Below are 12153 nucleotides of genomic sequence, written 5' to 3'. Positions count from 1 at the left end.
CGGAATTAGTAAGCGCTGTCCCCTTTTTCACCTCGCTGATGAAGTAGAGTTGCGGTCAGAAAACGTGAAGCAGAACATTTGCAAAACAGTCTATATTTTTCTTATAATTGCCCCGCGAGTTGGCCCGAGATACTATTTAGCAATGCCAGACCTGTTTAAGAATGACTGAGTGACAAAACCAAAAAGGGAAAAATTCAGCTCTTCCATGCCAACTAAACCTTACCCTCTGCTCCTTCTCTTACTCAAGACACGCGCTTGCTTCTGCAACAATATCTTCTAAATCCCTCAGTGCTTTTTCCTCACCGTGCCTATGCATACGCCCTCTTTTAAATGTCCCGTAGCCTTTTTCTGAAATGTTACACCCGCTTCCTGTAGGCCTTTTCTCTACGGGATGTATATGTCGCCTTTATCCGGGATTTCTGGGCCCAAATAACCCTCGGTCCAACTCGGATGACCTAATCCCGGTGTTGATACAAGCCAATTTAAGTTCCCCGCACGCTATACCTTCTTACATGCCGATACGTCAAAAAGCCAGACCCAGATGTGCGGGATGTGAGGTTCCAAATGGCTCTTCTGGTAGGATCGGTTCCAAATGATCATCAGGGAGCTGTAAAAATCTTTCATGTGTAGTATGTCATCCAAAATGGGGCTTTTTTGGATAGTCCCATGTTGATTTCTTTGTGTGTTGCTTTGTGAGGAACAAATGTAAAGCTTGTTAAGTGTTTAGACAGGACAAATGTGTTAAAAGGTGGCAAGTTACTAAGTAGGGAAGTCCCTTAGGTGTTACTGGAATCCAAACTAGGGCCTGAGGGTGTTTTTTAAAGGAAGGTGAGGTCTAAAGAGAGGAGGGTGTGGGGGTCGTGATCCTTTTGCAGGGTGGTGACGTAGTTAAGTTGGCGATAAGATGTTGGCCCGTGTCGTTGAATAGGAGCGTGGCGCGTGTGTAGTTCAACAAATAGCTTTGCGATCTTTAAATGATTAGTGGCTCAGTTAGGAAAAAAGGAATGGGTCTAGTACTGTGTTTTTCTGTAAAAATATATATGAACTCTAAATTGGGTTGGTATTTTGTGGGGGAATAAATGATAAAAACTGCCATGGCATGATTTTAGGATTTTTTTTTTGTAGTGTAATTTGCTGTTCGACTTTGTTTACCATTCCTGAATTTTTTTTTTGTTCTAAAAATATTAAAGAAAATGTGGCATCTGATGCTTGATCTTAAATAATATAGGTCGGATTACTGACTTGTTCCATAGTGTAATTATACATATAATATTTAAGGTTTATATTGTACAGTTAGCAGACACATTCATTTTCATGCATGGTGGCTCTTAGGATAGATTTTTGGCCACTAATTTCACCTCTCTAGTCGAGATTATGCACTTCTTCAATCCCATCTGCTCCCTCCATCTTAAACACACTTGAGTACCGATTCCCGTCCTCAAGGTTAGCGAGGGCAATCCTTTCATATTGATGAAGACGTGATGAAAAAAACTATAATTCATCTGCAGACTGGAGGAGGAAAAAAATGAAAAAACAGATGCAACTGCTTCTCTTTGGTTGCCTCTTGTGATTGAGTATTGTTGTTTTTGCTGGTATAGCCCATGCCTGAGCAAAAATACTGTTTGTTGACTTTATTTAGTCCGCTAAAAGAGACGTTATAGGATGAGAGGCCTCTTCTAGAGTCATGTGACACGGGTCCTAGATGATTAATGGGTTTTAATTATTCTCCAGTCCTTCTTTTTGCTCATTTGTAGTACAGGAACTGCAACTTAGAGATGCTCCCAGGTCTGAGCCAGGCACCATCCATTACTAATGGAGCTTAGTTTAGTCAGATCCCAGTATGTTACACTGGTTTACATTCAGAGCACTAACGCCACGGGTCATTTAACAGCACCTTGAATCTGAATTTGTTTCTCAAGATTGCAGGTGAGCCCAAAAGTTGGCAGTGCAGTAGAAGGTGTGGCGCTGAATATTTTATTGCACTACTTGGGAATTATTGCACTTGGCAAGCCATCGCCGATATGCAAGTCTGGCTTTATGCACTTGACTTTTAAATTGAATCAGTCGAATAAATAAGTACTAGGTGCAGACACACATTGCGTATAAATATACTTGTCATCACCTGAAGTACATTTTCTCAATTTGTTATGCTGCTTAAAAATAGTTAGTACCACTTATGAAATAAATGCTGTTAGATCATGTCTGCCAACTGTGGCTTTTATTCATTAAAGTGTTGTTTTATTTAGTAAGGGAGAAAAAGTAGAGGAATATTGTTTATTTTCCTTGAAATCTATTTTGGGGGAGCATATTAAATGGGAACTACCTCACAATTTAGAGATTCAGTACTCCAATCTTGGCAAAACTCCCAGAATTGATGTGGTTTAGCAATATACATCTTATGTTCTATAAAATTACAAACTGCGACCTCACATAAGATTTCAAGGCCTCACGCACACGCACTGTATTATGTATTGTTTTTCCTATAGGAAAAACAGGGCGCATTTGTCATGGTATATATGGGGAAATCTGTAAGATTAAAAATAACAAACTATATATACAGTATGGTATCAATGATTTTCAATAGAAATAAAATTATGAGGAATATTCAACTATTTATTTATACTTTTTTTATGCTTCTGTTTTGTATTTTATGTGAGTAGAGTAGATTAATCAGTTAGATTTTTTTTGTCATGAGGAAAAATTGCTCCAATATGATTTTAGTCAAAATTTATATAACCTATTACATCCAAACACTTAGATATGACTCTATCAAAATACTACATTGGTACTTGCTTAGCCAATTCGGGGCCAGCCTGGTATAAGCAGTCAAAGATTTGTCAGCCCCAAGATACTATTTTCCATCTCATCCGTGACCCTAATGAGAATAAGCGGTGCAGGGAAAAAAAAACACGGATGCTACTATTTTAGGACTTTTGGTGTGCTCACTTTGAGCTTTTTTGGAACCTGTTAGTAGGAATTAAAGGGACATTGACAGACGGGTTCCTCAGAGAGACCAGTGTGAAACAACAGACGTGTTTGTGTGCGTGAAACTGAGAGATGAAGAGGCCAGCCAAGAGGAACCCGGCTCCAAATAAGCCCACCGATGTGCCTAGTGCCGTGGAAACCCCAAAGACAACTTTGTCATTTTTCTCTTTCTCTGACAAGAGGCAGATGGTTATTTGATGCTGATTAGCATTTCAAAATAGGCCTTCCATCCTTCTTGTTTTGTTTTTTTGTTTTCTTCTTCCCCAGCCGAGGGCAAGTGGAGGTCACAACGTTTTTTCCATTTGTAGAAGAACCGCTTGTTCAAGACTTTTAAATTGAGAAATGACTAATGAAATAAAAGTTAAAAAGTTGCAGGATTCAGGCAAAGCCAATGCACCACTTTATCTCATTTGTAACATGAGGATATGCGTACTGGATTGGATTCTCTTGAAATAGAATCTGAAATTTTCAAAGCTCAAGTCAAACGTCTGTCGCCTGAGGGCAACATGGCATACAAGCCTATGATGAGATACCAAATATAGACATCGAAAAGAGAAAAACTGTTTTGATACCACTGCCCCCTATGTGTCATTATCCTACTTTCGTTAATCGACTTGAAGACCTCCCCTCCCCATAACTCCCATGTCACCGCAGGCTAACAGGGTCTCGTCACATCAATTACTTACAAGACTAAACTCAAATAGAAGATGGATTACGGATTTTTCTGCATGGAAAGGAGACCACTTATACATTTGAACAATTACACACCTGAGGAATTTGGTCAAATATCAAATATCTTCAAGGTTTTGTAGAATATCCAAACCTGAAGGCCACAAAGTTTCCCATTTTTATCTAAATGCATAATACACCACAAGTGTTGTTGCTACTCTGGTTTAATTCCTTTGATTGACAGTCTTCTCGTCAAGTAATTAGAAAGGGGTGAAGTGTTAATACGCAGTGCTCATGCCGCTTTATCAAGTCACGCGCCCACACATGGTAGCAATCAACCTGACTTTCCCACCAGTGACTTTTCCTACCAAGTGCCCCCTTCGGCTGAAAGGAGACCCTCGCTTTTGTCGTTGAAATCATGGCGTTTTTCTTCTTTTCAATGTTGTTGCAAGCCTGCGGGCTTTGTTAACCCAGGAACGAGAGAGACGCCATTTCCAGCCAACGCGTTTGTGTTGTTGGTGGCTGTGAGAGCCGAACTGTTAAGCGAGAACACGAGTGCAGGACTGTTCCATGAACTCTTCTCTCTTTACTTTTGATGAAATTGCGTCCATCTGTTTGCGGCCGCCGATATGTCAAATCCTTCTGTTTTGACTCGCTTCAACTGTTTTTGATGCATGGCGTGTATTTGTTAGTGAAAGTGACACTTTGGGGGAAGTAGTAGAAGCACATTTACAATTTGAAAGTTTTCTTTGTGGTGGAAAAAAGAAGAAAAGGCGTATTGAGTTGTATTTTTTGGCCTTATATTTGCATGTGTTGTTTATCACACTGATAACTGCAGAAAGCGCACTCTAAGCATTTTAGTGTTGTCCAAATTGTTTAGAAATTATTCTGAAAATGAAAACATTAAAGGATTTGTTAATCCTGTGGATTGAACTAGTTTAGTATCCAAATTACAGTGCATTATATTGTTTACACTATCACTGTCTGAAAACTATTATTGTGCCATGTTAACAGATGACTGTTTAGCCTGATGTTTTCCATTTGGTCCTCCAATATTTATTTAGCATTCCCTGATAAAATACAAATTCTCTATACAAACTGTATCCTCTAAAATGTCTAAACACACTCATTTACAGTTGATCCATATGTGCACATATTCCTTATATTGATCAGTATTAGGATTTCTTATGGCTTCCTTTACATCATAGAATCACATGATGTGTTTTTGTCTTTTTCACCACTCTGTGCCGATGCCACGAAACCAATATGGAGGTAATTAACCGGGTGGTCCCCTCTCAGTGTCCTGAGCAGGTGGCTGGAGCTGCCAGGCTAATTTCAGACCTACAAATAATCACACTCATGCACATAGAATGGCATCTTCGAAGATGATGTGTTGCAGCATCACAAAAGAGAACGATGGTGGTCAGAGAGTTAGTCGCCCTCCACTCTCCCAATATTAGTCATCGGAATTTGCACGAGTTACATAGGCGTCCAAAATCAATTGGCTTTGCGGACCACCTTGGCTTTGGTAGAGGTGAAGGAAAAATGAGGTCAGATTTATCCCCAGCGGCTGTTGGTTCACCAACATACTTGCATTTTATTTGTTGAGATCACTCTTCAACGGCTTGATTTGTCATTGGTAATTCTTGACACAAAAGCTCTGCGCTTTTGGCTCTTGAGTGCCTGTTTGGAGAGCGAAAATAGAATACTGAGCTGTTCTTGAGTCAATATATTACCTGGCATGTTCCCTCTATTTAAAGCACTTTGGAGTGAGTCCATCCAGAAATGTGCTGAAGAGAATGTTGGCTTCTACTTGACTGAAACCGTAATTCCATCACATACTACCTCCAATTTGTTGCTCTTTATCTTCATGACTTATGGCTATATTCTTCTCGCGTACTAAAAATGATATGTAGTCGCACCGTTTGCCAACCGTTTTTGTTTGTTGTGTGATTTCCCTGACAACCCGTGGGCCATTTTTACTATGTTCAACACTATACAGTTCATTTTTTCCAGGTTTAACAAATATGTCAGGTTAACACAGTGAAATCGGACCTTGTAAAAGCTTAAGTTAGGCTTGAGGGTTGTCCAAGTGTCAGGTTAGTGTTCAAGTGTATTTTTGTGGTCATCAAAAGAACTCATAGTAACTCCAATCCAAATATGTTATTTCTGGATGTTTTTGTAAAATACGAGAGCGTGTTTGAGACAGGTTCAGTCATTTGAAATACTCATTTTAAGGGGGAAAAAATTAACTTGTATTGCAAGGCACCACTGCACATCACATATAGTCCATGTTTTTGCATTATTAGGTTCTTATAATTCCACAAATAAGCTTTGACAAGCATCCTCGACCACATATGTTAAAACACTCAAAGTGTAGGATTCATTACATTCTCCACACTTGAAAGTACCTCTCTGTACTTGGCTGGACAATCCTATTGCTGCACAAAGAGTAAATCAACAAGATGCCATTAGACAGCCGTCACTTCTTGAGCTGCACAAAAAAACATGATCCATCACTTTCATGTTAGACGACAATGTGTTAATGCTCGCAGCTGTATGTGATGTTAAGATGGTAAATTGCAAAACAGAATTTTTCTCCTTTTTTCCTTTTGAAATGGTTTTTAATATTACTTAAGAGGCGTTGAATCTGACATTTATTATGAATATTTCACATTCTTCACTTGCTCTTTGGTCAATATCATGTTGGATGGAGCACCTTAGTATTCGGCAGCAACTTCATTATTGATTCATATTTGACGTACTGTTTGATTAGTGTCTGAATTCCAAACAAATTGGACAGCATAGTAACCAGATGGAATTGGGAAACAGTCTGGGAATGTGCTCCCCCCTTTTTTCCAAGATCGGTGACCGGGAAAAAAAAAAAAAAAAAAAAAAAACAACAACACGGCCTCATTTCCCCGGCCTGGTGACAGGCTTCCTACTCTGTGTGGATATCAGGTGCAGTTCTCGTGATTGCGGCAACATTGTGTAGTAATTGTACCTTTTAAAATAACATCTTTTGATTTACTGTGATGGTACATTGGGTTGTTGTCTGGAAAATAGATTCTATAGCCTTGCCATAGAAACCTTAAATCTGTGTAATGCCATTTTAATGAGCCACAGTAAAAACTTTAAATGAGAAAAATCTCACTGTTTCAATGACCATAGCGGTTAGAAATCACTATAATCGCACATTGTTTTATACATATTATAAATAGATGTGCACTAGGTTAAGTCATCTTTTGATGTGATGTTGCCTATTATTCTTAAACACATTTATTCCCTTGATTTGAAGCTACAATATAACAGTGTATTTAGAGTAATGTATACACTAAGGCGAGCCAAGAAAGTTGAGAAAACAATTATGCTTTAGCGCCACTTTACCTCGCTCTGGTCCTGAATCAATCTTGACAAGATAAACATGAGCAAGTTCCATTATAGACTTGAATCACAAATGCAAAATGAAACTTTAAATGTTAAGAGAGCAACCAGTCCGAGTTCCACTTTTAACTGAAAGCACCTTACGTCTCATGTCCCATTACATTCTGGCTCACCTCATCTAGAAGCTTAGACCTCTTCCTGTATCTGAACCCGTTTTCCTTTTAATAGGCCTTGGGAGCTTTTATTCATCAGCGAGCTGCGGGATTAACGTGTCATTTTGAGGTGATTAATAACGGATGGAGTGAAGGAAACTGCATTCATAAATTATGAAAGAGAGAAATGAGCCCTGCAAATGTAGTTTTGATGTATGAGCTCCTGCACTGCGGCCAAGCTCAAAACGCCAATATAGTTGTAAACATTGACTCTTCCCTAGGACAGATTGTGGGGATGTACCCATTTATTTACAATCTATCATCCAATGCATCTGCAAAGTTCCTTCACTTTTTTATATATATCTTTGAAATATATAACAGTAGGCCTTACAGTAAGTCTGAATTATTTTGTCTCATTTATAACCATACTAATATCCATGTTTACTTGTTTTCTTCATATAGCGTGTAACTGCAATCTGCACGCACGGCGCTGTCGCTTCAACATGGAGTTATACAAGCTCTCTGGGAGGAAAAGTGGAGGAGTGTGCATGAACTGCCGTCACAACACCGCCGGTCGCCATTGCCACTACTGCAAGGAGGGTTTTTACCGAGACCTGGCTCGACCTATCACTCATCGAAGAGCTTGCAAAGGTATGTCCTCGCATGAAGCCCTGCATTAACGCGGATTTACTTCAGGTGTCCAGGAATGTGTTTTAATTTTTGGACACATTCAAAGTAACAATGTCATTTTACTTCAAAAAGCACAAAAAACAAATTGTGAACTATGTTTTATCAAAGCAGAATTATAAGGATGTAAATAATGTAGTATCACCCTTTTGTTTCATGCATCCCAGATGTCATGGAAATCTTACTCCAATTTGGGTGTAAAGTTTTTATCTTTTTCTTTCAACTGATCGTCTTTGAATTGCTCTAACTGCCATATGTTTGGGTAAAATAGAGGTGAAAGGCGTGATATGCGTGAATGGGGTGAATGTCACATCTGAAGTAGAGTTACGACAATAAAATACAGGTGTTTTTAAAAAAAGAGGAAAGCTGGACAATGAGGCAGAATCTGGTATTAATCAGACCTCCTCTGTAAATGAGCGATATGAACTTTATTTTGCTCGAATAATGTTTAATTCCCAATAGTGTGGTCTTGACCACAAGACAATAACTTGGCCATTTAGGACCACAACAAACTATTGATAAAAGGCTTTAAAACCAATTTTAAATCCAAGCAATGGATTGTTGGGTCAAAGTTGTAAAACAAGAATGACAAGAACATCTTAATCTAACCAATAACCATGGACAAACATCCATTATTTGCATACAAGAGGCTTTAATCAGATAAACAAATGCCCATTAAAAGGACTGCAAATCCCAACGCAACGTCCGTCACAGCTGCAGTCACACAGGCTTGAAAAGCCATCAACATCTGAGAACTTTTTACTGCTTCTTAACTGGCCCAAGCCCCCTTATAAAACTCCAGGGGGAAAAAAGCAAGGAGAAAGGGAGGGGGGGGGCAGTGATCGACACCACACACCCCTGTCCCAAAACCCCTTACGACCTGCTCATATTTGCCGTCTTGTTTACTGAACACGGCAGACAAAGCCCATAAACTGTGATGTCTCAACAATCTGAGTTTGTTTTCTTTAGAACGTCTGCTCTAGCTCATGTTCTTGTTTTTTGGTTGACTTGGTACTGTTCACTTACCAGCCAGGAAGCAATGACGTCCGTCCATTTGACACGCACGCTCACTATGTGGCGGGGCTTGCAGACCCCAAACACCACATCAAATAAAAGGGTGTCTACTGATTTAGTACAGGAGAAATCATTCCATTGGGTCAATCTAGGGAAGGATTATCTGTTAAATTTTCCATAAGAAACTTCAAATATGTTTTTTTTTTGTATCTGGCTTGTACGTGGAATCAATTGAGTTATCTGAAATAATATCCAATGAAAAATATGGATTTTAAACTCCTTCTAATGAAGGCTGAACTCAGGGAATTCCAAAAAGGTTGTGGCACCTGATGAAGGCTTATTTTTGGATGATTTTTTTAGGTGACACTTAGTGGCAAAAGAAACATTTCCTAACTTGACCCCTGTGTCATGTGAAACCATATGCCGCTCTATTACTCTTTGGCTAAGTCGCTTAACCTATACGATCAAAGCCCAACTGTTCTGGGTGAGCCGGAATGACCTGAAATGGTGAGGATTTTGCACGGACTCTGAGGGCGTCAGATTTACGTCCGCTTCTAATGGATCACAACCACTTTGACACCTGTGGAATGGTCCGGCTTTGCCCGGAAAAGGCAAATGTGTTACTAAGGATCTGAGCTTTAGTTAATCCCCGCCTCGCCCCATTGCCAGATCCTTCTTGGGTTCGTTTCAGCTTTTCAAAAAGGTCCATCTAACAGGTGGGCGTTCTCGTACGGCGCTCTGCTCTAGTGGTTCAAAAATGCCTGGTAGAAATAAACACATTCACACTTCCGTCAAGTTACGGAAAGAAAACGTGGCGTGTTTGCAGCTGCCTGGAAATCCATGGAAAAAAAGTGTTCTATGCTTTTTCCATGACCAAGTCATTCAGATCTTTTCATGATAAGCCTTGGGGCCTAACTGTCTTTATCACATTTATTGGACTGCTTAGCCACAGTTGTTGAATCAATCTCTGAAAGTAAAACAAAAGCGGAAAATTTAAAATCTGAGTGTCTTTAACCTTTCTGAACTCCTCCATCTCTGTCTTTCTCATCCTCACCTTCACTTGTTCTGTCCAGCATTGCCCAAAATCCCTCAGATCCACATGAAAATCCTGTGAATTTATGAGTCTCTTAGACAATCATGTTCTATTTAATAGCTCTTTGAACCAAAAACCATGTGAGAACAAGCTTAGCAGAGCTCTGCTTATTTATGTTGGCATTGGCCCGGGATTTGCAACAGTTTAGAAGTGACGTGTCACCAGTCAGGCATTAGAAAAACTTCCCAGATACAGACATAGTCCACGTATGGTTTTTCACTTCTTTCTTACCCACCGTCTCACCTCATTACCTTTTTTTTTTCTCACCCACCCATTGACTTTGAAATGAATTCCTTTAAAACACATGAAACTGATTTCAATCAGTTAATGATTTACATTTTAAAATACAAATCCAGGTGGGCCCAAATATCAAAAGTGAATTTTATTTCAGAATAAAGTTCTTTTCAAAAGTCACACATTAAAATGCCATAATTGTTTTTGGATTGGGTCTCATTATTTTCATGGTTTAGCAAACTCACTAAAAATGTTATTCCGCTTTGGTTTCTACTCTGACTTCATTGTTTTGGCTCTCACCACAGCCTGTGACTGCCACCCTGTCGGAGCAGCGGGTAAGACATGCAACCAGACCACAGGTCAATGCCCCTGCAAGGATGGTGTCACCGGCATCACCTGTAATCGCTGTGCCAAAGGCTACCAACAGAGTCGATCCCCCGTTGCCCCCTGCATCAGTGAGTAAACCCACAATCACACGCTTGACCTGGTAGCAATTCAGTATCAGCTGGGAGCAAAGTATTTCATGAAAGGCATGCTCGCTACAGAAAAAATGTTAACTAAAGTGAAAGCAGCATTTGCACAAGTCACAGTGGTAAGAGGGCGTAATTTAAAGTCACTTTTTCTCTGCCATTGACACGCTATGATAATTTCATAGAGGAAAGTCCAAAACATATGTGAGAATGTTTGCCAAACCGATGCAAAGTCATGATAAAGTGTGAGAGTTTAACCAGAGAGATGTTTTGAAGTGGAAAACTCACCAAAACATAACAAAACAATGCAATTGTCTTTTAGTTTTTAGCTCTATGAACACATATTACTATTTCCATGTGTCCTTTTTCATCTCATTATTTTTCTCCTGAATCTCTGGTGTTGAATGTTTAAATTTAACTGGTGCGTGCCACAAAGATTGCCGGGAATTTTCCGTCTGATGTTTTTTCTGCCCATGCTGTCAGGCAAAGTAAAGGGCAAGCAGACTGTGACTGGAACACAAGCTCTCTCAAAAAAACGACCTTTGCCAATATAACATCACGCCGCGCCACCCCGCACGGTGCCACGTGGTGCCACATGGTTGTTTCTCTCGCGTTGTAGCTCCGGAGCAGATGGCCAAAAGGCGAGGATAAAAAGAACCGCGGTCATGGATGGCAGACCCCAACCATTTCAGTGCCACTGAACCATCCAGCTACCCAAAAAAGAACACTGTGTATGTGTGTGTGCGACACACGCATAAATTTAGCTCTGTTAGGCTTAATGACAACATTGTAGGTGACAATATGGCGTCCTGGGGAGCATCTTTGCTCCTGTGGTGCCCCGAGACAGAAGACAAGGCTGTTAAGCAGCCAATTAGTATGTTTGATGGCAGCATCCCTGATCACACTGATCCTCTCATTGTGTGTCACTTCTTGTTTTGGAGTCAAAGTATCCCCGAGAAGCACATTTTCTATGCTGTAATGACCTTATTTTTTCAATTATGAGTTAAATAGTATTTTGAAGAGATATTTTTGAGTCAAAGCAGTCATCCAAGACCTCAAGCCAAAATGTCAAACTGGCCTAGTTAGGAGCATCTAATCACATCCAATCAAATGTCATCGTTAAAGGAACTCTGTTTATGTTGATAGAGTTGCTTATAATTGAGAAGAAGTTGACGATGGCTTCCATGATGAAAGCCAGAGGAGTAGGAGCTTGACTGGTAGCATCTGTCTCAAGATTATCTAAAAGCAAACTGCCCCCTTCCCATCTGTCCATCTGTCTGTGTTTGCTAATATGTAGATTATACAGCAGTGTCCAATTTGAAACAGTATAATTCAACAAGAAGTCTGGGATCTCCACACAAAAAAATGGGATTTAACATCTCTGGATCAGTATTTCTCCTATTCAGCACATATTATTAAAACTGAATTTGTATTGCCTATTTAATAGCAGAGCATTTATTGAGCA

At 39.8% G+C, this 12153-nt stretch overlaps 1 protein-coding gene across 2 annotated transcripts in view; it reads left to right on the top strand.

The window, feature by feature from the left end:
- The window catches only part of ntn2 (netrin 2), a 31767-nt gene that overhangs the window by 11736 nt on the left and 7878 nt on the right, over window positions 1-12153 (top strand). For both annotated transcript variants that reach the window (XM_077739406.1, XM_077739405.1), the window contains exons 3-4: window positions 7653-7841; window positions 10524-10673. In XM_077739406.1, coding sequence (XP_077595532.1) covers window positions 7653-7841; window positions 10524-10673 — 339 coding nt within the window. The remainder of the gene's footprint in view (window positions 1-7652; window positions 7842-10523; window positions 10674-12153) is intronic.

The sequence above is a fragment of the Stigmatopora nigra genome, chromosome 18 (genome assembly GCF_051989575.1).
Source record: "Stigmatopora nigra isolate UIUO_SnigA chromosome 18, RoL_Snig_1.1, whole genome shotgun sequence".
In the NCBI taxonomy this organism is placed as follows: Eukaryota; Metazoa; Chordata; class Actinopteri; order Syngnathiformes; family Syngnathidae; genus Stigmatopora; species Stigmatopora nigra.
This window is presented reverse-complemented; position numbering and strand designations above follow the sequence as displayed.